We start from the raw sequence: 27,944 nt of genomic DNA, 5'->3' as shown, positions 1-27,944 counted from the left end.
GCTGGCGTGTCTCTCCACTTGGGTGTGCCCACTGCGCCCTGGTGGCATTTCCTACACGTTTTGCAGTGCGCAGTGTGTATGCGCTGTCTGAACTAAAGTTGTATTCAGTGCAGATGGGCATTTTCGGGAGGAGTAAGCCGGTTCTTGACTTTTTTTTCCTGGAGTGCCTCAGTAGGATGTGTGGAGGACCACTGCCTGAAAGGTTGGAGGTTTGAGCCCACCCAGAAGCGCGTCCTAAGAAAGGCGTGGCGCCCACAGACGAGAAACCAGCTGCAGAGACCTCATCGGGGTGCAGTTCTCATTGGACGAGTGTTGAAATTCCTCACCAGGAAGCTAGTGGGTCGACGGGTTGACCCTTAGTCTTTAGGAGAGGGACACCTGTGTGAAACCGGGACTCAGCGTCAGGGCTTGGAACTGCCTGGAACCAAAAACTATGGGAAGAGAAAAGAAAAAGGAAAAAAAAAAACACCCAAATTTTCCACTTGGGAAATGGAAACCCGAATTGCGAGGGCAGCAGCGACAGTGCTTTTGAACCTGAGTGGAGCTATAGAACAGCCATGTTTTTCCCCGCAGGGCAGCTCTCAGCTGAACCGGTGTTTTTATTTGGTAGGCAAGGCCATGGGACCAGCTGCCACCTTTTCATGCAAATAATGAGTGCCCAACCTTTGACATTTGTTTGCCAACCGGGCCCTCTGCAAGGTATGTTGTCTGGATCCTGCCAAATAGTTGACATGTTGCCTTAAAAATCTGCCTCGTATCGCTATGAAACTAGCTGGGGGAGGGCGCGGCCCAAGACGTGAGAAAATCAGCAGTCCCTGACAGGGAAGAACGGGGCGCGCCCGGCGCATCCCGCGCTCATTCTGAACGGCCTTTTCCTGTGCGCGGAACCTGACAGGTGAGTGTAAGCAATTTCAGCGTCAACTGTATTCACATTTAAAATATATATATATATCCACATTTTAAAAAGTGAGATAGTTGAAGACATAGCAGAAAACCTTGTGATGTTTGGTGTTTCCGTTCTTGTAATGTGCTTGACTTCCACGTACCAGCATGCGTTGTCTGAGTACCTTTCAAAGCGATGTTTTTCTTGGAAGTCAAAGTGGTAGCCAACCTTCAGCAGTTCGTGAGAAACTGGGTGTTTCAGTTGCAACGCACCGTCCTTTCCCTGCCAACCCACGTCATGGCCTCTCTGGGAAGAGCGGGTGTTTTTTTTTTTCTTCCCAAAGCTGTTGTGTAAACATGGGTTATAAAGTGGGTCTCGGAACGGAAGAAACCACCAAGCCCCACGAATGTAAAAAATCCAAGTCATTCTGGTTCCGTCGAATCTGCCGGCAACACTTGATTGGTGAGGCATGTTAGTGGTACCGGTGCTGGGACAGCCCTCCAAAGGCCCTCACTCACACATCCGGCTCTCTGCTAGCCAAGGGTCAGTCTTGTTTCCGTGTAAGTCTTGTGCTGCAATGATGGTGCCTGTGTCCGAATGCTAATGTTATGTCTTGTCCCTTGAATTCTAGTATGGGGCGAAAAAGAGAAAATCCATGTCGAGAGTTTTTCAAGTATGAAAAAGTTGAAAATAAAAGCACGTGTAAAATTTGCAGCGCAGATATGGTTGGCGAACACGCAGGGAATTTAGAGAGACACCTGAAGCGACACCACCCGGATGAATACCATGTAGTGCAGAGCAAGAAGCAGAAGAAGATGCCAGACGGTGCCGGAAGGGTTCCACATAAGCCACCCCAAACGCTGGCTGAGTGCACTGTTCCAGAAAGCCTCAAGGTGAAATGCGATAGACAACCTGCTGTCGGTGCATGTGTTGGTTACTCGAAAGCAGCTGTTCGCTTGAGGTCACTGAATATTCAGGATTCCGTATTTGTTCCCACCGGCTGAAAATTTCCAAGCCACGCAGAGACTCTTGGGAAAGTGATACCCCCACCCCCTTGTTCTCAGAATGTAGCCGAGGACAATGAGTATTGAGAGCCCATCTCTGTGCCGGGAGATGGAGTCAGTCAGTGGCTTCTAGGAATGAACACTCAGTTTGCACAAGGCAGTGAGACGCCTCTGATGAAGAACGAAAAGAGAGACACACAAGCCTGTCTATACATAAAACCGTTGGGTGGTAGGGATGGGATTGTGACCTCTCAAAATAGCCCAAACCCACCGCCATCAAGTTGGTTCCACCTCGGTGACTCTCTACGGGGTTTCTTGAATATGTAACTCTTGATGGGAGCAAACAGCCTCCCCTTTCTCTACTGGTGCATGTGGTGAGTTTGAACCTCTTAACTTGGTGGTTAGTAGCCCCATGCTTACCCCTAAAGTATGTTCTGTTAATCCTAACCTCTCTACCCAGCTTTCTAATCCCAGATGGGGCTGGGTGGTTTTTGTTTTGTTAATGAGGCTGGACGAATGTAAGGCTATGTCTGCAGCTGATCTCTTTTGACATGTCAAAGAATAAGTAATAAGCAAGCTAGGAAGTCAAAATGGGGAAAGCAAGATGTCAGGTCACGCCAGGGTTGCCCAGGAGCCGAAACTCTAGAAGGGAAAATTCAAGGGACAGCTCCCAAAGCCTGCAGAGAGGGGACCCCACTCTTAGAGCTAGCACCCCACACTCCGACTTCTAGCCTGTCAAACGGTGAGGAAGGACGTTTGTTGTTTGTCGAAGCCATTTGTTTGGGATGTTTCTGTAACAGCAGAGTGGGGTGCTGCTCTAGTCGCTATGGAGAATGGGGGCGCTGTTTTGGAATTGGATAAAATGGATAGAGATGGGAAGAGCCCGAAGGCGCCTAACAGTAAAAGCCTAGATGGCCTTGACGAGACTTTCATTAGAACTATGGGCATCACAAGTGATTCCGAGGAGGCTCAGTAGGAAGTGCCGAGAGCTACAAAGGAAGTCTCTGTTGTTTTAGAGAATGCATATGGTGACAGAGACAGGAAGTTGCTAGGAATGTGGCCACTAGATGTGCTTCTGGTGAAGCATGTGAAGAAAGAGGAGCCATGTGATTGGACAGTGAAGGAGGGATGGGTTGGATACAGTGGCAAAGAACTTGTCTGAAGCACACTCAGATGTTCGGGGGAGAGCAGAACTTGAAGGTGATGGGCTTCAGTGGCTAGCAAGATCTTAGAGAGGCCCTGTGATTTCTTCTTACCACTTGTCGTAAAATGTGGGAGGAAAGAGCTGGACCCTAAAATGAACTTGGCGAAATGCAAACAAAACTTAACAATTCGGAACATTCTGTTGTACAAACTGAGGACACCTGTCTGAGAATCTTCACCAAGGACGTGGCTGTGCAGGCTTTTGTGCAGTGCTTAAGCCTTTGACCCATGGAGCTAACCAACAGCACAGCAGGAAACCTACCAGCTTAGACTGTAAGGGAAAGAGAAAGAGTGGAAGGCAGGGACGCTGTCTGCCTCTGGGATTCTCCACACAGGAAACCGGTCAAAGAAGCTACATCATGGTTCTCCCACAACAACAAAAGACCATCCTAGAGCAGTTTGGAGACCAGCAGGACAGTGGAAAGGCGCACAGGCTTCTTGGTTTCAAAGGGTGGGGCGCCCCATGGTCTCCTAGGTTACAAAGATTTGGCTCATTATCAACCTCTTTTTAAAAAAAAATCAGTTTACTGGGGGCTCGGACAACTCTTATCACAATCCATTCATCCATCTATCCATGTGTCAAGCACATTTGTACACTTGTTGCCATCGTCATCCTCAAAACATTTGCTTTCTGCTTCAGCTCTTGAATAATCAACTTCTTCCACAGTGTGGTTCTGCCATCATGGTGTGCAGAGGGAAGGGCCCTTGCCTAAGGGACTGCATTGCCTGAGGGACAGAAGTTCTTGACTCCCAAGGAGTGGTGTCCCTGCCCAGATGGGCGTGGAAGATGGAGCTGAAGCCCAAGGCTGAGGGACGACCTCTACCCACAATCTGGAGGGTGTGGCCAGCATCCCGAGTGTGGTGGATGGAGCCATTGTCCATGGTCCCAAGGGAACAGAGGACTCTTCTCCAGCCTGGAGACTTGGTGTAAATTGACTTCTGGGTTTTGGACTTTCCTGGACTTTACCTTCCCTTTCTCTCCGATTTCACTCACCTGTAGTGGGAATGTCTGCCCTGCTCCACCGTGTGCTTCAGAAACAGGTAACCTGTAGCTGGGGTTCCACAGGGTTCCAGATGAAGTGGACACTTGCCCCAGGATGAAAAATACTTAAAGTCATACCCATGTATATTTAACTGTGATGATTTTAAAAATGAGGTTTTAGACTTTGGGTTGATTAGAGGGGGTATAATGTTGCCTTTGTCAAGTACATGAATTTTGCATGGCCAAGGTAGAGTATTCAGGTTTAAATTCCCCCCAGCCCCCCATTGTTGCAAGTCCTAACCTGTCTGTATTTAATACCTCATTTGGGAATGGCTAATCTTTGATGTGTTAATGAAACAGGATCAGAATCGATGTGTTTTGAGGCAATCTCTTGCGATATCACGGAGATTAACCAAGCAAAGGAAGAAGCTGAGGTGGAGGGTAAGACAACGGCGCGCCACCTGGAGGCCGCGCAGGAAGCAGGAGCTGACAGACAAGGTTATTTGTTTTCCCAGAGGGAGTTTTCTCCTGGAACTGGTGTTCCGAGTTTGGACATCTCGCTTCCTAAAGGAGGAGCACATAGATTTCCATTGACTCAAGGCATCCCTCTGTGATATTTCTGTGGCAGCAACGCTGGGTAATGAAGATACTGGTCATCAGATTTTAGAGATGCACCATGCAACACTCATTGATGTCAGACGCTCTCTGTAGCTAGATATAGTGGCCCTCCTAGGATTACATTGATTGAGTTGCTAAGAAGTGAGGGTCAATGTCAGGGCAAACCGACAGTTTCGAAGACTGACTTAGTGCATCTCTGACTTGCAGAAATTAACCGTCACCGAATGCGGTGAATGGGACAAGGTTTGTAAGAAAAGGTTGGTATGAAATGTGCTGCAGACATACTTCCTGGAATTATTAAAGACAGACAAAGATGCTGAGCTGGAAGATTTCTAGAACATTGTGAAGTCATTCAAGTACTTCACATTCTGACATTATCTCCCCAATTTTGGGGGAAATGGTTTAAGGAACTTGTACAGGGAATCCTAACAAGATGCAACAGTATATGCACCCTGTTAGGAAATGCAAGAATCTCTGTGATGCATTAGCTGAGGATAACACAAAGTACTACTTTCTAATGATAAATGAGAATATGCCACATTAGTTTGCAGACTGAAGTTAGCCATATGGGATGTTTTCGGTATGTGGGTGGAAGCCAGCTAAAATTGAGAACTCTTGATACATGTGGAAGCGCAACAAGAAATTCAATGTCGGAGGCAAAATTAAAGTTGAAAATCACAGCATATCAGGAGGGGCTTTTCTGGATCCTCATTTTCAAGTTATATTACATTTTAAAAGCATTTGGGAAACGATAGAAAAGCCCATAGACTACTCCTTCATTGAGTCGATTGTGACCCTGTAGGACAGGGCAGAACTGCCCCTGTGGATGTCGGAGACGGTAAATCTTTACAGGAGTGGAAAGCCTCCTCTTTCTCCCCCAGAGCAGCTGGTGGTCTCCGTGTTGAGTGTGTGGTTAGCAGCTCAGTGTGTAGGACCATGCACCCCACAGGGTTGTGCCAGCTGGGACACAAACACAAATGGGGAGCCGAGCCTGCCGTACCGGGGGTGTCTGCGTAGCATTGCATCATAATCGAAGCTGGTTACATGATTAGAGTCTTCTCATGGATTTTGAGCCCTACTTTAGGAGAAAATACACGATACTTTTTTCTTACCAAGCATTTGAAAAAAAAGTTTGAGACCTGGTGCTCCACTCCCTCAGACCACAGTGTGACCTGAGGTGAATCCGGGCTCTCTCTGACGATGCTGCGTTCGTGTGCACATGCAAGCATTTGATGGTGCCGCTTCAGCCATTACAAATGATTTTGATTAAAATCCTTACAACACAGGAGACAGAATGCTGCCCTTGACGGTTGGCGTGATGGAAACCTTGAGTCGTGTCTGGCCACCTGGTACAATGGAGTGCAAGTGTGGGTGCGCGCCAACCCCCACTCCCCACACAAAGCAACACTCTCGTGAATCGTGTCTTCAAACGTGACCATGTTGCAACCCTGGGCCCCTGCCCGCACAGTCGGGACCCTTCTGAGCAGTCCTGTCCTTCCGCAGCTCTGGGACTCTACATCAGTGCATTGGTAAACAGCTTAAACAAAAACCAAGGAAGAGTGAGGCTTATCTTAGAATGGTGACCTAGAAAAACGTCCACAAGAACAGGAAAGTCATGTGACGGTTTTAGAATACAGGTCAGCTTTTCAGTGGGGCACAGTGCTTTTCCGGTCAGTGCCATCTCCCTCATTCCCTCTGAGCAGGCTGCCGTAATTATAGCGCTGGTGGCACAGGTGTTAGCTGCTGGCTGGAAGGTGGGTTTGGAACTCACCAGGCACGAGCAGCTCTGCTGGAGGAAAGAGAGAGAGGGCCTTGTCCCTGTGAAGACTACAGCCTAGAAAGCCCCGTGGGGCAGTCCTGTTGCTTGCGGGGCCGCTGTAAGTCAGAGCCAACCACAGTCTACAAGGCAGAGCCCCACTGACTTCCGAGGGGCCCCAAGGCAAGTTCCAACTGCCCATATTTCTGTTAGCAGAGCGCTCAACCACTGGGCCCCCAGGATGCTTTAGAAAAGACTAACCCCCCCAACTGTGTTCAGTAATATGAGCAGAAGAAGGGTGAGCAAAGGTAAGTTTATATGGAATTAATTAGTTGTTTCACTTTTTGGTGGGGGAGGTCACACTAGATTAGTAAGGAGATAGGTAAACCTAGTCCTTGAAATTGAGCTGCCCCCCAAAAACAAAGTGGTAGAGAATGGCAGGAGGCCAGTTCAGTTCATTTTGGGAATTAAAGGAGGAACAATGCCCCCAGAATGGAGGAGCTAAGGAAATGACGTAATGGGCTGCTGGAACCGCTGCCTCCGCAACCTTGAGACCAGAGAGAGGGCTCCATGCCGGCTCCTCCTGCTGACCACGGAATGAGATCTTGTGCTGGCTCCTCCTGCTGACCACGGAATGGGATCTTGTGCCCGGCTCCTCCTGCTGACCTCCGAATGGAATCTTGTGCCCGGCACCTCCTGCTGACCTCCGAAAGGGATCTTGTGCCCGGCTCCTCCTGCTGACCACCGAATGGGATCTTGATAGCAGGTCTTGGGTAGAATGGGAGAGAAATGTGAACAAAACACAGAGCTTTACTGCTCTGATGGGGGCCGATGGAACCCCTAAGGCTGGCCCTTGGCCATCATTCAGGCCTGGAAGGGAACTCCATTTCCAGCATGTGCCTCAATTTCCACCCAAAAGATAGGTTTTGTAAGGTGAACAGTCACACCTGGGAGTTAGTACCCTTTCAACCGCCACCAGCACTTGCCTGGGGAGAAAGCTCAGAAGAGGGGAAGGGGGTGGGGGGAGCGGGAGGAAGGCAGTTCCCTGGTGGGGATTGCAGTCGGTGCCAGCCAGGAACCGCACTGCGTGTGAGCTGTGGAATGGAAAACCAGCTTGTGCTCTCAACTTCCACTCATGACAAGGGAAAAAAAAAAAGTTAAAGCATTTTAAAAATTGGGATGTTTTGGTTAATTTGCGAATTTTTCAAGAGGAAAGCGTGTAAAGTGTGGGTCTCCTAGAGCTGTTGGGACTACTTGTTCCTGCTGCAAACAGCTAAGACAATTTTACATTGATAAAACAAAATGGGTAAAACTGTGAAAAAGCTGACCGGGAACTTGGAGGTAGCCAAAGGCCCGAGTTCATACGTTTGCAGTCTCTGCACATTGGACACTTGAGTTTTCAAAGCGTATTCCACACAAAGGCTCTGAAACGAAAGCCCAGGGTCTGCACCACATCTGGGGGCCAAAGAGACCTTCCCCCTCAATAAGCTGGGCCCTTCAAGTGGGCCCTATTTGTGGTGGAGACCGAGCTCCAGGGTGGCTTCAGGACTCACAGCTCAGATGATGGTGATGTCCTAGGTGGGCAGTCGACAACTGGAGGAAGAAGCTGTCCTCATCCTAGGCTCACATGATTCTTACAATTTTTTTTATTTGACTTAAAATGACTGGCTTGTGATTGGGAACCCTGTTGGCTGTGGTTGTTAACCTGTGGAGCTGCTAACCGCAAGGTCAGCAGTGTGAAACCACCATCTGCTCTGAGGAAGAAAGATGAGGCTCTCTACTCCCGGCAGGCAAGAGTGACCGTGTCGGAAACCCACAGGTGTGGTTCTGCCCTGCCCTGATAGGGTCACTATGAGTCACCATTGATTTGATGGCTCACAGTCAGAGGTAAGCAGGCCCACAAAGGAACAAGTACTGTCACTATAAACAAGAACAGAAGCAACAAAAGTACGCATGCCTGCAAAGACGCGACAATTTGCAGTGATCAAAAGCCCTAAACTTACTATTATGTTTAAAGAAATAGAAACGTACTTTAATCTTTGGGGGTTCGGGAACTATAAACTGTGACATAGCACTAAATAGAACTTCTAGAAATGAAATAAAACAATCCAGTGCGTGGTTTATAGCAACAACATAGGTGCAAGTGAAGAAAGAATTAGAAACATGGAAGGGAATTCCAAAGAAATGATCCACAGTTCAAGAGAGGGGGTAGAAGATGAGAAATGCTGTGCGGGGTAAGAGACTTAGGGCAGTGGGAGGCGGGGGTCACATTTCATCCGAGTCTCGGATGGATAGATACTGTATAGGATGGAGACAGTCTTTGAAGAGAGAAGAGTTGAGAATTTTCCATCTAGCGATGAAGGACACCAGCCCGTACTCCAGAAGCCCAGTGAATGACAGTGTGAGGAATAAAGAAACCCGGACCCAGAGTGAAACGGGAACGAAAGACAGGGAAACAGCTTGACACTAGCAGAGGAGCCGGGGGCGGGGGGGGGAGGGGAGGGGGCTTTAGAAGAGACTGTGGGTGACTTCCCAGCAGTATCAAGGGAGACCCAAAGGTAGGGGGGCCACCGCTTAATGACATTACCTTCTTGTACTGAGAAAAGAACCGCCCACCTAGATTTCTGTTGCAGTGAGAGAATGTCCTTTCAAGAATGCAGGCAGAATGAAAGCCAGCGGAAAACGTCAGCCTCTTGAAACTTAAGGGACATAGTTGCAGCAGAAGGTCCATGTTAACAGGTGGAAAGGCTGCCGTGCAAGAGAAAAGGAGTCAAGAATTCCCTTAAATAGCCGGTAAAATGTGAGATTGTTTTAAAATACGAAGTAAAAATTGCAGGTCAGGGAGCGAGTAGCAAAAAGAGGAGCTGATACCAAGGGTTCAAGGCGAAAGAAAACGTTTTGGAAACGTTGACGGCAACATATGTACAAGTGTGCTTAATACAATTGAGTGATGGGATTGTTAGAAGATGTGTAAACGCCCCCTACCCCCCCCCCCCCCGCCCAGTAAAATGATTAATTTATAAAAAGAGGAAAATTACAAGCCACACAGTTAAGGAGCTACACTCCCATTGCAACAAATGAGCGAGCATATTGGGATGGGAACGTACCTGTGGAGGCCCGCAGGGGAGCACAGGACATTCGGAGGGGATCTAGCCAAGAAGTCCAACTGTGGAACAGGAGTCTTTTGCAAGGGAAGAGAGGAGATTGTTTTTCTTCTTTGCATTCCGTTTGTTTTTCTGTTGAGAGGACACACTGCCAAACCAGCCCCATTTCTCCGTGTACAGCTTAGTGAGATGGATGGATGCCGGTCTGCGGAGTTGTGAAGTCTCTCTCGCCTTTTCCGAGCAGTTCCTCCCTCCTGAACTTGAACTCTGTGTCCCCGAAGGTCCTTACTTTCAAGTTGTCCATCTGATTCCAAATAGTTCTTTAAGGACGAGAGACTAGTGCTCAAGGCAGTGTTTCAGTAGTTAAGCTAAGCTGTTGCTGGATTTGAAGAAGACTTGGGATATTTGGGGTTTCGGGGATAAGGATTATCTCAGGACAATAGTTTCAGGAGTAGAGATCCCATTTTTCAATCGTCATATATGTATAGTTATTTAAATCTCATGCGTTAAGTAGCATATAATTCACATATCGCCCGTCCAATAGTTCAGTCATTAAGAAGAGTTGTACAATCATCACAACAGTTCTAGAACGTTTTCTTCTTGCACTCATTGTTAATAGCTCCTTCCCCCCCAGCCTCCCCTGTCACACCCCCAAGAAACCACTCATCCAGTGCCTGTCTCTGTGGATTGGACAGTAATAGATTCTTAATGATGCGACCACAGCTGTCCTAAATACTGATGAGGAACCTTTAAACCAGGTAGCGATCTATAAATATTGGTGGTGTGTGTCAAGAACGGCATTCGTGTTAGTTCACTATAACGAATTTTAAGCTCTGGACATAACACGGCAACGGCTATCTGTAAGGGAATGTTAAAGAAGTCGCGATACCAGTTGTAATAGTAGTAAAAGTAGACGTGGTCCCAGAGTTCCAAGCAGCAGATAGGCACACTGAACCCCCACTGAAGAGTGGCAGCGCTGCAAGGCCGCGTCATGAGGGTGAGGGTGGGGTCTTGGGTGCTGGTTGATGACTGAGGCGAAGTCACTGCACTGAGAGGGGATTTCATTCAAGGGGTTTATCCTGAGACTGCGTCCTCCCTGGCGAGGTAGGTAGGACATGCTTACTTCATCCTTCGCAGGTCCTCAACTCCTCCTGCTTTCTCAGGGGCCTTCTAGCGCTTTCGTTGCCTTGGAGGTAGCCCTGCACTGTGCAGAGGGTTGGGGTGGAGTGGGCTAGACCTGTCACTTGTGTTCGCTGGGCTCTTCTGTTCCCCTGGCTAACTCCCTCTTTAACTACTGCGGTCACCATGTGGCTTTGGGTGTCGCCAGAGTCTAAATTTTCTTCCGTTTGGTTTCATCTCGACGGCCGTTCTGTCCACTAGAACACTCTGGGATGTTGGAAATGTTCCCTTTCGGTCGCTTTGAGACAGTAACGACTGGCTATCAGGGCTGCTGCCCACTTGGAAGGTAGCTTACGAAGGAATGGACTCTTTATTTTCCTGCTTTAATAGAGGTGGAAATGGCTGCTTTCGATGGACGCTGGCCAGCCTTTGTCCGTTGGTGGTTGGTTTTCCGCGTTGGGTGCCTGCCTTCTTCCTTGTCGAGGGCGACCACCTTCTTTTCCTCCGTCCTCCGCTCCTCCTTCCCGTGACAGCACCAGAGGGCCGCGTACCTCATGTTGTCGCTCTCAGATGCCACGGAGTCAGTTTCCACGCACAGAGGACTGAGGGGCAGAAGGAAACGTTGCCCAGTCCTGTGCCAGCCTCACCACCCTCGTCCTTCAGGTGGCAAACCCAGAAGCTCGGAAGCTCTTCTCTTGGGTAGCATGGAACTCCCCCTCGGAATTTGCCCCAATTCAGTTTTCCTTTTTTCTTTGTCTCTACTTGGTGAGATTCAAAGAGACCCATTCTTTCTGTGTTGATGTCTTACAGAGCTCATGGTCATTTTTGTAACTTTCTTCCTTGTTCCGAAAACCTCTTGTCGGTCTAACCCATCGCCTGTGTGCATTCCTTCTGGGGGTCTCGGACTGTGGACATGTTACCCTGATGCGGTGGTTGGTGGAGGGTGATGGGTGGACACAGGGATTGCACAGGTGCCCTTGCACCGAGCAGTGAGGACACAGTGCCCAGGTGTGTTCGCTTGGACATCTCGTGGGCCCCAAATGGGAAGAGATGACAAAAAGCTCCAGTTTGGTTGGGAGCCCCAGCCGTGGGATCCACATCGGGCTGCTTGCTGACCTCATGGTCAGTAGTTTGAACCCCCAGCCTCCCCAAGGGAGAGAGATGACCCTTCGACCCCTCTGAAGGGTCAGAACCACAGGGCCCTGCTCTGCCCCCTGGGAGGGTTGCTGGGATTCGGCGTTTTCTTCCTGGAGTCTCTCTTGGGGGGAGACCTCGGAGTCTCTGTGTCCCCTGGTGACAGATGTGGCAGGTTGTTACATCCGGGCCTTTTTGTGTTCTGTGTCCTGTGACGCACTCGCACACCCCTTTCAAAGTAAACTGGAAGAAGAAGACTACGTAGGCCTCGTTCTGTGTGCCCATCGCTTGGCTTTTCTGCTCTGCCAGCCCAGGCTCTGCCAGAAACTCGCCGGGAAACCGTGGTCGGCAGGCCTTCCCCCCGCAGTGCCTGCGTGGCGTCTCCCTCTGGAGGTGGTTGGGGATACGGAACCAGATGATCCCGGATGAACTGGCATGTCTCACTCTTGCTCACGTTGAGTTGCGGTGACTGTATTGAAGGTCAAAGGTGAAGGGCACCTTCTCGCTGGCCGGTTTGGTAGCCCTGTGAGGGAGGACATCCTGCCTGGTGACAGCGCCACTGAGGTGGCTAAGCTAGCTAGTAGGCTAGTGAGCACACAGTCTGGCTGCCAACGTTTACGCAGCATGTGCCTTTTTGTGCTCAGGGGTAGGCCACTGTCCCCTGGCAGTTTCTCCCCAGGAGAGGGGGAGGAGAGGAACATCCGGTCAGGAAATTAGGTGGGAGGGCAGGAAGTAACACGCTGACTTGTATTTTAAAGTCGATCGGGGGCAAAATGTCACTTTGGATGGGTAGAGAACCATTCAATGAACCCCCGCGGGTAAGGCCAATCCACCCGCTTCCAGAAAGCCCCAGACAAAACACTGCTTTCACCCTCAAGGCGGACCGGACTTGGCCGTCTTGAGGTGCTAGGGTGCCTCCCTCTCCGTGAAGAGTGCGGATCCTGGTAAAGGGCCACTGGACCTTCAGGCAGCATTCTGTGGTGCCCACGGGGAGACCTGGCTCTCCCCCGTTTGCTAAGGCACACTGAGTGGGTGCGGCACGGTGGTAGAGTGCACGATACACGAGAGCAGCAGGCCACAGAAGATTATCCTCCTCTGAGGGTGTCCCAGCTCTGATGGTGACCAGGTGACCTTGACAAACCACTGCCTGTGTCAAGCGAGACCACATCTCCAGTTCTCCTGCTGGAGAATTCAAGGAAAAGGGAGAGGTTGACAACGATATGATACGCTTTCAGAAACTATGATGGAGCGTAATAGATTTTTCCTCCCATGACCAAACTGTGCACTTGTACTGAGCTGTCCATTTTGACTCCACATTTGAATAGAAAGTAGGCCGGAGTTACCCAAGAGAACAGACTGGAAGCCAGGTTCTGAGGGGCAAGAATTCCTACGAGCAGACCAGTCTCCCTACCTTGATGTTGCGTGTTCTGGTTCTGCCTGCAGTCAAAATAGGGTCCATGGTCGGGGAAACAAATTGTTCCTGTGTGTCCACAGATCATGGAAATAATGAATGTTGACTGTTTGGTAAAACTTGCTTTTTATTATCACCACGTCTTCCAAGCATGTAGAGTTCACGACCTGTGGACCCCAAGCCTCGGCTAGCAGCTAGTTTACATGGAAACAGATGGTGAAGCTGGACCCCACCCTGATTACTGGGAAAAAGAGAAACCCTCTTTCATAACCAGGAAAAGGTTTACATATATTTTTAGCCCAAACACTCTGGGTGCTGCCATCTCAGGAAGGGCTTGTGCTCAGAGCTCTGAGATGGTGGAGTTTGAAGTTAGGGCTGCCAGGTGCCCCCAGTAAATGGATTGATATACGTCGATATATTGTCAGCATGCGCATTCATTCTCATCTGTGATTTTTGTTCCCAGTTATTTGTCCATATTGTGTTTTCAGTGGAATGTCTCATGGTAACAAATGGAAGTGCTGTGTTGGGTGCCTTGGAGCCGGTTCTGATTCCTAGTGCCCCCGTGTGACAGAGCAGTGCTGCCCCAGAGGGTTCTGAAGGCTGGAACCTTGCATGGAGCCCTGCTGGTGCCATCGGGTTGGTGGTTCAAACCCACCTGCTGCTGGTCTTGTCCCCATAAAGACGCACCGTCTCAGAGCCCTCAGGAGCGGTTCCACTTGGCCCCCGAGCTTCGCTGTGGGTTGGCATTGCCAGGGTGGCAGTGGGTTTGGGTTTTGGTCGTCTTCACAGGAGAGCCCTAGTGGCGCAGTGGTGAAGCACTTAGGGGCTAACACAAATGCCGCTGTTAGACCACGGGCTTTGGGGGGAGAGCGAGGGGCCAAGGCTGTTTCTGTAAAGATTACAGCCTGGGAAAGCCTGCCGGTCAGGTGTGCGCTGTCCTGCAGGCTCACGACTCTCACTCGACAGCCATGGGTTTTTGTGGAGATGGAATCTTCATGGAAGCAGATGGACAGGTTCTTCCTGCAGTTGCTGGGGTGGTGGGGGTAGGAGGAGACCCCTTTTTGTTAGCTGCCGGGTGCTTAACTGTCGCATCACCAGGCCTCCTTGAACAAATAGAATTGGCCTTGATTTTAAAATTGCATCCAGTGTTGATACTATTTATAGGAAAACACCTTTGACTATTTGAAAATTTGCTGTAGGGATCGGCTCATTAGAGTTTATATGTGTTTGATTAAAAAAAGAATTTACAGTGTTCCAAATTTAATGAAGGCTCTTTGCTGATACCAAAACACCAGGAAATCTTTTCTCCGAGGAGAAAAAGATGCTGTCTTAGCTGCTGCTCGTGCCCAGTCACCAGCTTCCCAAGGCCTCCTCCCCCCGCAGCAGTCGTCCCTGCCCTCTTGCCTCTCGGTCCACGTGGACATGAGGGGAAGGAAACTGTGAATGCATTTGTGCTGCCAAGCAGGCACTCTGGCCGCCTCCCTCTTCCGCTCACCTGCAGGAGATTCCACCTGGTCCTCAGGGAGCCCGCTGGGTTTCTTCTGGGTGGTGATGCTGGCCTAACTTTATGGAGCGCACTCGCGAGGGAGAGGGGAGGGATGGATTCTAGACTTTACAGAGGGGGAATCCTGGGCAGATGGACTACTTTGAGGGGAGAAAACGGGGTAGTCTGGGGGACCTGAAGGTGTGTGTAGCAGGAGGACCGTGTGGAGCCGCCCATTCACTCTCTTGTTGTCTCACCCAGATCATGGCCCAGGTAGCGATGTCTACGCTGCCCCCCGCGGAAGACGAGGAGTCGTCGGAGAGCAGGATGGTGGTGACGTTCCTCATGTCTGCTCTCGAGTCCATGGTGAGACGACCGCCCATCCCCGTCCCCGTCCCTGTGGTTAAGGTTGCTTTGATTGCGCACATCTTGCCATTTTTGTTTACCGCAGTTTCTTTTTGCTTGAATACATGTCCTGTTTGATTTCTGTCTTTCAGCTCATGCTTCCAAATTGTGCTTGGCTTAGCTAAATGCTTGCTTTTTTCTTTCTTACATTTAGTTTTAATTATTTTTTTACCAATGTCGCAGACAGTCGTTTACGTACAGGTATCCGCTCTGGATCTGCATGTAATATTTGAAGTCTGCATAGCCGAGTGTGGTGCTGGTGTTGCCTTCCTTGTACCTGCCGAAAGAAAGCCCCAGAGCCTCTGGGAGCGAGGGCGCATGTCTAGTCTGTCTCGCCCGCGTGTCACACGCCTTTCGAAGAAAGCATTCTCTGTTGCCTTTACCCTTCTACTTCCTACTTAGTTATTGAGCGTGTAAGCTCGGTATTTTTTTTTTTTTTACATTTTATTAGGGGCTCATACAACTCTTATCACAATCCATACATATACATACATCAATTGTGTAAAGCACATCCAATCATTTTCAAAGCATTTGCTCTCCACTTAAGCCCTTTGCATCAGGTGTTTGGTATTTTTTAAAAACCCCACCATATACACATTGCTGTGAAATGATAAGTCTCTTTTTGCTGCAGTTTCGTATTCTGTGGCGTCTATATGTGAACGTAATAATAGATTTGATTGTCGTGTTTTCGGCTACCCATAAAGGCACTCTATCTGCGTGTACAGACTTAGGGTTTTTTGTGGACACGTTAGAGACAAACACCTGGAGCAGGAGGTGTCCGAGGACACTGGCGAAGCATCCGGAAGGTGCCGTGGATTGCCAGAAGAGCAAGCACAGCTGTTCTGGGAGAAGCTTTCTGTCTCCAGACGTTTCATCTCATGCACTCTGGACACACCGCCAGGAGGCACTGCCGCTGGGAAAGGACGCCGTGCCCGGTGAAGCGGGAGGGCAGCGGAGGAAGAGGAGGACCCTCATGGGGATGGGAGGGGATTGCCACAGCGGCTCAGGCATGACCACTGTGAGTCTGGGGCCGGCCGGGCAGCGTTTGGTTCCGTTGCACGGGGTCCTGCGAGCGGACGTCAGCTGGGCGTCCTTCCCGCCTCCAGGGATTGGCCTTACCCGTCTCAGCATGCACGACATCACCGTTTACTCTCTTCTTAATTCTCCCTGTTAGCGCACCATCCCCTTCCCCCCTTCTTCTACTGCCTTACAGCAGTGTTCTCAAAAAGATCTCCTTAAAGCAAAATAACTTAAATGCTTAATGGCTATAACCCGCTGCTTTCTGGGTATCATTTAATTCTGCCCGGTGACTGTCCAGCCAGTCAACAGTTGTGGCTGTTAATGCCAGCAACTCTGCTGAAGTTAAGAGTGATTTTTTTCTTTTTAAATCTCCGTTTTTGGCCCAGGGCAGCCCAGGCTGAAGCATCCTCTTCCCTAGCAGGCCTGTGCATGGCAGGGGCCTTTCATTCTTCTCGGCCTTCATTTCCCCCTCCTGAGTTAGGGGTCAGGACAGGCTCCCCCCTGTTCCCGGTTGGTTCTTGACTGATGTGTCTGAAGTGCTCTAGACGCCGACGGCGGCTGTATCCTTCCCTCTACCCATCGGTGAGCTAACCCTTGGATAGGACTTGTCTCGCTGTTTCCTAAGTACTGGTGTCTCTGGGGACAGGATTATCCAACTGTAAAGGTGGGTAGGTGGCTCAGATGCACCTGCCTCATCCCAAGGTAAGTAAAGCATAGCTCTGGACAGCAGCAGCACCCCCACCCCACAGCAGGGGAAGATGCCGTCCGTCTACTGGGACCAGTGGCTGCTTCAGCCCCAGGTCGGAGGTCCTCTCCTGGGCCCAGGGAGTCCCGAACATCTCATTCGGTGTCAAATGATTTACTTAAGATGACTTTTTATACGCACTATTATCCAGAAGTAATGTTGACCTAAGAAATTAGAGAGTGGCCTTGTACTCCTAAACTATAGAAGGGAGTTCTGGTTTCCAGCAAATGAAAAACCGGCTGTTGGGACACACGCACACGATTGAAATAGAGTCTTGCCTCATGTGTCCACTGCAATTCTAGATGAAAAGAAGACACATTTCCACTAAAGATGACGTCTTAAAAGCCCAGACTGGCACTCTGGTGTATCACACTGTCCTATAGCAAACGCCCTGTCATCGCTCAAGTCAGATTCCTAATGACCTTACAGGACAGAGTGGGACTGTTCCTGGGCAGAGAAGGCCTCGTCTTTCTCCTGTAATGCGGCTGTTGGTTTTGAACTGTTTGTGGTTAGAGTCCAGGGAGTGTAACCCACTACGCCACCAGGACGCCTGTTCTGTCGTGCACAGGGTCTCTGTGCGCCTGAACCTACTCCCGTGGCACTTCACAACAGCAATGTAGCTAAACAGTTAAAAAAAAACTAGAGCGACTCAATTTATAGCACACACGTTGACATTTGAACATTTTTCTCCGGTTTAACTCATCGACAGTAATTACCGTCATTCTGTGTTACAGTCGTCCCCATTACCCACGTCCAGATGTACCCGTCACCACGCACGCACTCAGTGCCTCACCCTCGCACCCCCGTTACCTCTGCTCTGTACGTCTGTGCCCACTCGAGGTTTTTGTTCCCGGTGGGATCCTGCCATGTTTATCTTTCTGTGGCTGACTGATTTCACTCCGTCAGTGACACACAAGCACTTTTTCTGTACTTAAAATCAATAATGTGCTTTTACGGATAAATAGGGAAACAGTAACGGGGGGAAATAGGCCCCCGGATACGACTGTAGAAAAGAATGTACCAACACTCTGTAATTTTAATACATACGGACGGAGTTATTGGCTATCACACACCCCCAGCATTAAAAATTCTGCCAAAATGCACACGCCATAAAATTGACCATTTTCACCATTTCCAAGCGTCCAGTGTCATGGCGATGAACCGCCTTCACAATGTTCTGCTACCATTTCGCGCCTTGTTGTTTCCAGAACCTTCTCGTCACTCTAAGCAGAAACGCGATCCTCATAAAACAGTAACTCCCCACGCTCCTCTCCCCTCCGCCCCGCCCACCCACTCTCTTGTCTCTGAGTTTACCTTTCGTGCATTTTTAAAAAAAAGCAGAATCGTGCAGTCCCCATCCTTTTGTGTCAGATTTAATTCACTCTGCACAAAAGTTCCCAGGTTTATCCATTTGATAAGCTGCATCAGGGCTCCATGTACCTCTACAGTTGAGGGGTAGCTCATTCTATGTATCTGTCACCCCCGCACCCCCTTTCTTTTCAATTTAGACACAGGAGCACCAGTGTCAGCTGTGCTCCTGTTTTCTGACCTCTTGGGTATTCGGGGGACTTTTCCAAAGCTGTTTGGAGAAGACGCACAGAAACATGTTAGAAACCGTGAGTTAGCTCTCCGTAAAGCGAAGATGGAAACGTAAGCTGATCGGATTTCCTTAGGAAAAACACTGGAAAGTATTTACGTTTTTGAATCGGTTATTTCATGTCTCTGACGCTGTTCTGAGAAATTCATTCCAGATGCATTTAAATATCATTCCCAGATCATTAGCGCAGCGTCCCTTTTAGGACGGGCACTTGGAATGGCCAACATCGGCAATTGTGTTGAAAATACACAGGAATGATTTTGCATTCACAGAAGGGAAAGTGAAGGCACACCTGGGCTTTCTCTAAACAGAAGCTGCGTCCACACATCCCTGTAATCCGCGGGGCTGCAGACACGTTCGCTCAGCAGCACGCCAGCGCCGTCTCCTTCCGCGGTCTGCAAACAAAGAGAAAACCCAGTCAGGGCACTGGCTTCCCGGAGACCTGCTGGCCAGTGAAATCCAAGACAGGAAGGTCAGCTTACAAGGTCATGTCACCTTTTCACAAGATTCCAAAGGGCCGTTGTGATGGACTCTTCTCGAAGGATACATGGATGACCAAGGGGGCGTTCTCTGATTGAAGAAATTTTAAGGAAATGACAGAATACTGCATCGACGAGAAAAAGGCCAGGAAACTTGGACCAAGGAAGTTGTTCCATCAAGGCCGTGTACCACCTGCCCCTTCCTTGAAGGGCACCTCAGGCGGTCTATGAGAATTTCTTTGGGAAACCTTAGCACATCCATATTCCAACACTGATCCTGTCCCGTCAGACTTCTCGTTGGCCTCCTAACTCAAAGAAAACTGAAGAGGAACGTGAGTGGAGGCCCTTAGGGGTCCCTATCCTGCTTCACGACGGACGCCTGCATTCCCTCAGTGCTCTGCCAGCGCTGGAACCACTCGGCCAAGAGCACAGCCCTCCCTGAGCAGGCGCCTCGGATAGAGCTTCCCATCCTGTGCCCATCCTGCCTCCTTCCCTCCCGGCTCAGTGACCAAGAGACCTCCTCAGGAAGCCGGCTCACCAAGCTCACCAAGACGGAATCTGAACCTTGGGGAATTAGCCCTATAAAAGATGACAAAGGATTTCTGCCCTCCTACTGATAAATTTTTTTTTCCTACCGATAAGCTATTTTCTCCTGTTTAAAATCAAGGGCAAAGACGAGTCTAGGACAATGAGTGCGTTTTTGAAAAATGGAGACTTGTCTGTCCATCTGTCTGTCTTCCCCTTGGGCATAAGTAGAATGTAGCAACACCACCTGATTCTAGATGGTCCACTGAGACAAGTCACGGGTTAGTTTGTTAATCCACGCAGGGGTCTAAACCATGATGCTTTCTGTTTGCTTTCAGTGTAAAGAGCTGGCCAAGTCCAAGGCCGAGGTGGCCTGCATCGCAGTGTACGAGACAGACGTGTTCGTCGTCGGGACGGAGAGAGGACGTGCTTTTGTCAACACCAGGAAGGATTTTCAGAAAGATTTCGTGAAATACTGTACGCCTTTTATTTATACTTGTATCGTTGTTGTTTTTCTCTCACATAAATTTTTAACCTGATGTGTCGTAGTTTCTTTTAAGCCGGCAGAGATTCATGGTAAGAATTCTTTCTGAAATGCCCTCGGAGGTATTTGGACATGTGAAAAGTGGTTTGCGCAAGCGATACTCTCCCTTGATACTTTCTCAGAAAGAAACCGGGCTCACTGACATATCCAGCCCGTCCTGACTAGTGGCGACCCGGTAGGACAGGATAGAACTGCTCCTGTGGCCTCCGAGGCAGGAGCTCCTTTTGGGAGTGGAAAGCCTCCTCTTTGTCCCGAGGAGCAGCTGGTGGGTCTGAACTGCTTTCCTCATGTCCTTCTGTATGCCACCAGGGCTCCTTGCAATGACACGCTAAGACAGCAGTTCTCAACCTGTGGGTCGCGACCCCCTTGGGGGTCGAACAACGCTTCCACGGGGGTGGCCTAATACATCCTGCATATCAGATATTTACATGACGATTCATAATAACAAAATGACAGTTATGAAGCAACGAAAATAATTTTATGGCTGGGGGTCACCACCGCATGAGGAACTGTATCAAAAGGGTCGTGGCCTGAGGCAGGTGGAGAACCACTGCTCTGAGAGTAAACAGGAACGAAGTTGAGAACAGCGAAGCCCTTGTCCCTTACCCCTGTGTGAGGCCACGCTGCACTGGCAGGAAGCACCGTGAGAAGGCGGGGAATTGGGATCGATGAGATGGGTTCTCCAGGCACGCCTTCCCCTTCCCGATGATGGGCAGCAAGTATTTTGGGCAGGTGCGTTAGAGAAGCATCATGCAAGGTTGGATAGGGCTCCCACTCCATCAGTGGAACTGACTTTTCCAAATTCTTCCAGGAATCTCAGGACCTTACAACTGAGAGATTTGGGGAGTTTATTTGGCCTTTGAAAAAGGCAGTAGAAAAATTTACTGTGGAATTTTCCAGTTTGTTTTAGACTGGAAGCTGTCTACAAGTCTTGTTCTGAGTAGTGCTTCAATGAGACAGCGTTTTCTTGGACACAGAAAGAAAACAAAATGGACAGGAGTATTTATAGGCCAAGAAGAAGACCTTGGTCTCTAAGAGGAAAAATTTTTTTTTTTTTCCTCCAAGAGGAAATTTCCATTCTCGTTAGAATCAGTGCATGATCATTTGGGTGAATAAAAAGTTTTGCTAATCCATTCATTTCAAATTGTATTTTTAATCCTTACTTAAAAAAAATCCCCTCACCACCAGTTTCTTATCCACCCATCTCTATAGTCTTTTATACTTTATAATAGAAAATCAACATTTAGCAATGTTTATTTTTGAAATTTTAAGGTTGTGGTTATATTGATATATTTTTGGCTTGTTCGATTTTATTTCAATTATGTGTATATCAACTGCCATCTGTCCTTTGAATCCTGTATCCCCATCCATGCTTATGTTCCTTCCCTCCTGGACTTTCATGCTAGGTGCTTTCCCAGGTCAGAGTCCAGCCTTCGGGGAGTTTGGTGCGTTTGGAAGGGAAGAATCTTGCCCTACTGGCATTCATCTTTTCATTTTCTTTCATGACAAAAGTCATCATGCTTAAAAGAATAAGTCTCAAGTCTCTTTCAGAAATAGGATTTTATTTTGTTTATGAGGAAAGGCTACACAGCAAACAGGATTCTCACTTGATCAATTTCCATGCAGGTTATTCGGTGTTGTTGTTTACATTTTTTGCAACGTGCCTTCATCTTCATTTGCTACATTCTGGTTCTACTATTTCCAGGACTCTACTTTCCCGGGGCCCTTCCCTTCTCATTTTGGCTGTAGAGTCCGTTTTGACCATCTGGTCTCATCTAAGTGGTTTGTAAGCGGGCACATCACCCATGGGTGAAATACCATATTTCATGGGCCAGCCTCTTATTTAGCTCAAAGGTGACCTCAAGAGATCGGTTCAGTGTATATTTAAAGACTCTCAGAATGACACTCTATAGGCTGCCTTTCCCAGCCCCCAAAATAATAGCTTCTTCTTCTGTAAAGGAGCTCTGGGAGAACCGGGGTCCGTGCACAGCTCCCCGAAAGCTGCTGCTGCTGGAGGAGTAGGTACACTCTGCTCTAGGGATCAGTCGTCCGCGATCAGGTACTACCCAGTGCAGCCAGCATAAGGTCCGCTGGCTTCATCCACGTTCTGCGCTGTGCAGAGGGCTCATGCATGTCTTCATGGCAGTGTGGTGGGTGGTCCACGGGGCCGCCCGCTGTCCCACCTTTTGCTCTTCCCTCATCTGTCGTTGGGCACTTAGGTTGCTTCCGTGAGGGAGGTGTTTAGACTTCTGCCCAGGTTTCTCTTGCCCAGGAAGGGGGCTGTAGAGCAGATGGTGTCGGGATTCCTGCCATGTAGCAGAAGCGCCACCATGCTTCCCATGGGGGAACCCTGCGAGCAGTGAAGACATGGGGATGTCCTCACCAACCTTCGCCTTTCCCATTTCTTTGCTTCTGAAACCAGGGCCATCTTTGCAGGGGTTAGGTGGTGTTTCTTTTTTTTTTTTCACTTTTAATTTTATTAATTTTGCTTTAAGACCAAACACAGCAAACCACACGCCAACTTAATAGTTTGTACACGTGCAAGCTAGTGACACTGATTACATTCTTCGACTTGTGTAATCATTTTTACTTATTTTATGAGTTTGTTGGGTTTTTTTGTTATGGTTTTGCTCAACTTTTAAAAATCATTTTATTGGGGGCTCATACATATCTTATCACAATCTACACATAGTTCCATTGTGTTTTATGAGTTTTTTAAATGAGTTGCTCCTACGTCCTCTGTGGCTCCTATCTCCTCTCTGGAGTGCCACTTGATCCCATCGAGATAGGGACCCTTTGATTAGGTCAGCTGTCAACTCTAGTTTGGACTTCAGGAGAGAACTTTGGTTTCAGATTATCCGGTGATAATTTGGAGATTTCCCTTTAGGCTCCTAAAAGTTTGGAGTCTGCGATGACCCCCCCCCCTTGGAATTCTGTTAATGACTTCCCCCTTTTGATTAGGAATCTTCTTTTGAATCTTGGCTCAAAATATTCAGTAATGATAGTTAAGCACCATCTAATTCCTGGGTTCTCTTAGCAAAGGAGGCAGTTGTTTCTGCAATCAATTCGCTACTCCTTCTGTATTCCTCTAGTCTGTGGCACCAGGTGAATGGAGACCTCGGGTGACTGCTTGGGAGCCTTTACTGTGGCCCCAAGGCCTATCAATAGAGTAGGCCCTAGTGCAGAAGCACTAACTGATTGATTAGGCTGATCGGAAGTCCCATGAAGGATGACCCTGAGCTTCCAAACCAAGGAAACAAATCCTAGAGGAGTTGGGTTGTAAACAGCAGCTTAATGGAAAACAGATCTGCTGGGTGAACCCCGTTCACAACAGAATGCCTAAAACCAATGACAGCAATGAGTAGTTGCTGAGGCTAATCGGCCTCATCAATCAATCAGCTAGTGTTTCTGCACTAGGGCCTACTCTGTTCATAGTGTTTGGCCAGCGGCACGAAAGAGCCTTCTTGTGGCAAGCCAGCTTTGTCTTGCACCCAAGCCCAGGGACTGTGGCTTCTCGTAGCAGCAGTTGGAAGGGTGGTGGCACAGCAAGTGGGCCTTGTCGCCTTTGAGGGGCTGCGTCGTGCCCCTCAGAGTGAATGTGAAGGTTCGACAAGCTTGAAAAAAGAAAACCAGCTACAGATGGAATTACTTCCGGGTTTTCATTTCTGTTTTCTTGGTCTGTGTGTCTGTCACTGGACCCGTCACGAGCAATTTCTATGACCGTGGCTGGATAATGGGTTTTGAGATCGCAAAGGGTGAGACCTCCTACTTGGTTCTTCCATGTTGCCTTGGCTATTTGGTGCCATGCCTGCAAGTCGTCAATACACGAGAAGCAAACTACGAGTGAGCATTGCAGGGCTTGCACACAGTCCTTGGACTCCACTGTGCATTGTACACACAGCCACTTGCCTACAGTGGGGCTGCTCACAGTTTTAGAACGTTTGCTATTTCTCAGTAGACTTTCCATTTTTAGGTTGATATAAAATCTGCATAGACAATACGGAGCTGTCATTTTCCTCTTCTGTTCAGTTTCCTGTTTTAAAGGGTGTGTGTGTGTGTGTGTGTGTGTGTGAGAGAGAGAGAGAGAGAGAGAGAGAGAGAGAGAGAGAGAGAGAGAGAGAGAGAGAGAGATTGATTTGGGTGAAAGTTCCAAGAGTCACACTTTTCCTGCTTCCTCCCAGGGGCTGCTGTGTCCATTTGCCCTTGCTGTTTTGAGTTTTGTTCGGCCTTTCCTCCCCCTCTTTAGGGTGGCCAGCGGGGGTGTGTGGGCACCATCCAGTTCTTGTCTTGGGGTCTTTGAGGCTGTGGTTGTGGGGATTCATTTGTCCCTTGGAGTGTTCTTTGAAGAAAACAATCCTTTGATGTTTCTTTTTCTTCACCCTTGTTTGCTGCAGACAGGAAGAGACCAGTCGTTGACCTCAGATGTCTCCCCACTTGCACAGTTTCTCCTGGGACTGTGGTGTGCTTCTGTGCCCCCGTTATTCAGTTGACGAGATACTCTTGATACAGCTTTATTGGTTTTGTCACATGCATGTCACGTGTCCACAGCACCATCTAGAACCCTTTCACCCTTGGTCTCCGCCTCGTTCTGCCCCTGAAAAGGATTCTGTGGTGACTGGCTTCTCGTTCTTCAACTTGTAGCTCACACATTACGTTTAGTTATTCAAGACAAAAACGTAAAGGCTGCGGTGGCTGATTGGTACTTTTAGTTATTGCTCCCTGCATTTCAGAGTGACCCTCATTTCCTGTTATAGGACTGGGTTTCTGGCTTTTAGGTTTTGTTGTAAAATCCCCACCCTCGTCTCTACCCTTCCGTTGTTTGAGAACAAATTTCAGGTCGTGGCTGGAGTGGAGGAAGCCATCCAGGACCAAACTCACTGCCAGCTAGTCCATTCCCACTCACAGTGACCCAGTAGGACAGGGTCAAACTGCCCCCTGGGGGTTTCTTTATGGGTGAAGAAAGCTGCGTCTTTCTCCCGCTGAGTGGCTGGTGGTTTTGCACTGCTGACCTTGCGATGAACAGATGACAGGAACCCTGCGCCACCAGGGCTCCCTCCCCTCTGAAAGGCCAAAGGTGATGATGGTTGATGTCCAGAATATGATGAATAAAGATACTGATGAATTCAGGTATTAAGGAACTATTAATGCCTACATTGATAGTTGTTTTTACAGCTACCCTATTAATGCTTTAACAGGTGTTGAAGAAGAAGAAAAGGCTGCAGAGATGAGTAAAATGAAATCTACAACCCAGGCCAATCGGATGAGTGTAGATGCTGTAGAGACTGAGACGCTCAGGAAAACCGTGGAGGACTACTTCTGCTTCTGCTACGGTAGGAGGCTGTGCTCACACTCCACAGGGCCCAGCCAGGCCCACTGCCATGCGGTCGATTGCAGCTCACAGCGCCCCTCTCCTCTCCCGGCCTCCCAGGCAAAGCTCTCGGCAAGTCCACAGTGGTGCCCGTCCCCTATGAGAAGATGCTGAGGGACCAGTCGGCTGTGGTTGTGCAGGGCCTTCCTGAGGGCGTGTCCTTCAAACACCCGGAGCACTACGATCTGGCGACCCTGAAGTGGATTCTGGAGAACAAAGCAGGGATTTCTTTCATCATTAAGAGGTCAATTACTTTATCCCTTCCCACCCACCAGTAGTCTTTCATATGAACTTGAATAGTGAGCCTACTTTGGTGTGTTTTTAAGGTTCTTGTTTAAATGCAAAAGTCACTTGAATGATGTCTGTCGGTTTAATTTTGTTTTCTGTATTCTTATATGTTTGCTTTTGTTTTCATGCAGACCTTTCCTCGAGCCCAAAAAGCATCTCGGTAAGTTACTGTTTTGCTTGCATGAGACCTGGCTTGCTTTTGAAACCCATTTTGTTAGATTTAAATTCTTTTTCTTTGTAATGGAAACAAGTCTTTATTAAGTAACCTTTAATAGCAGAAAAACAAGACTCAGATTTCTCTTTGCAGCAAGTACATACGATCAGTGCTTTTGTCATACAATACACGGTTTTCAAACTTTACTCAAATTGAATTTATGACTTCCCTGCACCAACATTAACAAGAGGGCAGTAAAATTAGCAGATGCTGAAGTACATTGCTAATTTAGCATTCTTCAGTTTGTGGCTTTCAGAAAGGTGTCTCCGTTGCTTGGCTCACAGTGGGCAGTGTGCAAGGTTACAATGCATTGTAAGGGCTCCTCTTTCTTTTGGGCAAAAGTATGCAGTTGGCGCCTCGGGTCTGGGCGTTTTTGTAAATCGTTGAAAGCTTTATTGAGCCGAGAAAGTGGAGATTGAAGTTTGTTTCCAGCTCCGCGCTTCGCTATAACATGTACTGGAGGTAGTCCTCCCTCAGCGCAAGGACGCTTTGTTCTATTCACCTGGCATTCCGTGATGCTCACCTTCCCACATGATCGCTGAAGACAAAGCGAGTGCATAAGCAAATGTGGTGGAGAAAGCTGATGGTGCCCGGCTATCAAAAAATACAGCATCTGGGGTCTTAAAGGCTTGAAGACGAACAAGCGGCCATCTAGCTCAGAAGCAACAAAGTCCTCATGGAAGAGACACACCAGCCTGTGCGATCATGAGGTGTTAATGGGATCAGGTATCAGGCAGCAAAGAGAAAAATATCATATCATTGTGAATGAAGGGAAGTGCGGAGTGGAGACCCAAAGCCCATGTGTAGGCAACTGGACATCCCCTTATAGAAGGGTAACAGGGAAGAGACGAGCCAGTCAGGGTGCAGTATAGCAACAACAGAATATACAACTTTCCTCTAGTTCTTGAATGCTTCCTCCTCCCCACTATCATGATCCCAATTCCACCTTACAAATCCAGCTGGACCAGAGGATGTACACTGGTACAGATAAGAACTGGAAACACAGGGAACCCAGGACACAGAGAATCTACCCCTCAGAACCAGTCATGAGAGTATCGTTACCAGGAGGGTAAGGGGAAGATGAGGTGGAAAGGGGGAACCGATCACATGGATCTATAATCTACATATAACCCCCTCCCTGGGGGATGGACAACAGAAAAGTGGTTGAAGGGAGACATCGGACAGTGTAAGACATGACAAAATATTAATAATTTATAAATTATTAAGGGTTCGTGACGGAGGGGTGGTGGGGAGGGAGGGGAAAAATGAGCTGATGATACCAAGGGCTCAAGTAGAAAGCAAGTGTTTTAAGAACGATGATGGCGACAAATGCACAAATGTGCTTGACAAAATGGATGGATGTGTGGCTTGTGATAAGAGTTGTACGAGCCCCCCAATAAAATGATTTTAAAAAGAAAAAAAAGAGATAGTTGAGGTTTTGTGTGTGTAAGGTCGCCGCCTGGCGCCCCGCGCACACTTACTGCTGCTCAGTTCTCTGATGCTCACTGAGCACCAGTCACAGGCAGGGCACGTGAGGGATGACGTGGAGTGGTGGTGACGGGCAGCCCACAGTCGTATAGCTGAGCATCAGAGCTTTGAGCGCCGATTGTCTGATGGCCACGCTGAGTTCACTGAGAGCCGAGTGTAGAGTGGAAGCGCATGGCAGAGAGCGTCTTAGGGATGCTCCCCAGAAGGGGGATCGATGATGTCACTCAGGTTCGAGTTCTTTGGAAGCGGGCAGTAAGCTGTGAAGAGTAAGGAACAATGGCGCTGAGTAATTTGTTCTTACCTTGATAAGGGACCACAGGCCGAGTAAGTGTGACATGGGGCTCGACTGAAAGCAGAGGACGCCGGGGCGTCGCGCGGTTGGTCATGATCAGTGACGGGGAGCATTTCCACCGGAGGCGGCTGCGGCACACTTACTTCACTGTGCTCCTGCAGGGGCCTGACAGACCCCAGACCAAGTCGCTGCAATACCAGGCAGACTCTGCAAGGCCTAAAGGGAAGCCAGGAAAGCGGTGTATCCGTGCTCTATCCCTTCACCGTACTGTTTCCTCTGTTT

The 27,944-nt window shown here is 48.8% G+C and overlaps 1 protein-coding gene and 1 non-coding gene across 13 annotated transcripts in view; both read left to right on the top strand.

The window, feature by feature from the left end:
* GTF2I (general transcription factor IIi) overlaps window positions 1-27,944 on the top strand; it is a 109,295-nt gene that overhangs the window by 13,371 nt on the left and 67,980 nt on the right. For all 12 annotated transcript variants that reach the window (XM_075564836.1, XM_075564837.1, XM_075564846.1 and 9 more), the window contains 5 exons: window positions 14,959-15,063; window positions 19,807-19,945; window positions 25,208-25,342; window positions 25,441-25,624; window positions 25,800-25,828. In XM_075564836.1, coding sequence (XP_075420951.1) covers window positions 14,962-15,063; window positions 19,807-19,945; window positions 25,208-25,342; window positions 25,441-25,624; window positions 25,800-25,828 — 589 coding nt within the window. In that variant the 5' untranslated portion in view covers window positions 14,959-14,961. Of the gene's footprint in view, window positions 1-14,958; window positions 15,064-19,806; window positions 19,946-25,207; window positions 25,343-25,440; window positions 25,625-25,799; window positions 25,829-27,944 lie in introns of those variants that run through there.
* Window positions 23,497-23,627, top strand: LOC142423612 (small nucleolar RNA SNORA68). The gene has a single exon (XR_012779223.1). It is a non-coding gene; the product is annotated as a small nucleolar RNA SNORA68 (small nucleolar RNA).

This window comes from Tenrec ecaudatus, chromosome 12 (genome assembly GCF_050624435.1).
Source record: "Tenrec ecaudatus isolate mTenEca1 chromosome 12, mTenEca1.hap1, whole genome shotgun sequence".
In the NCBI taxonomy this organism is placed as follows: domain Eukaryota; kingdom Metazoa; phylum Chordata; class Mammalia; order Afrosoricida; family Tenrecidae; genus Tenrec; species Tenrec ecaudatus.
Note: the sequence above shows the minus strand (reverse complement) of the source record. Positions and strands in the feature narration are given on the sequence as shown.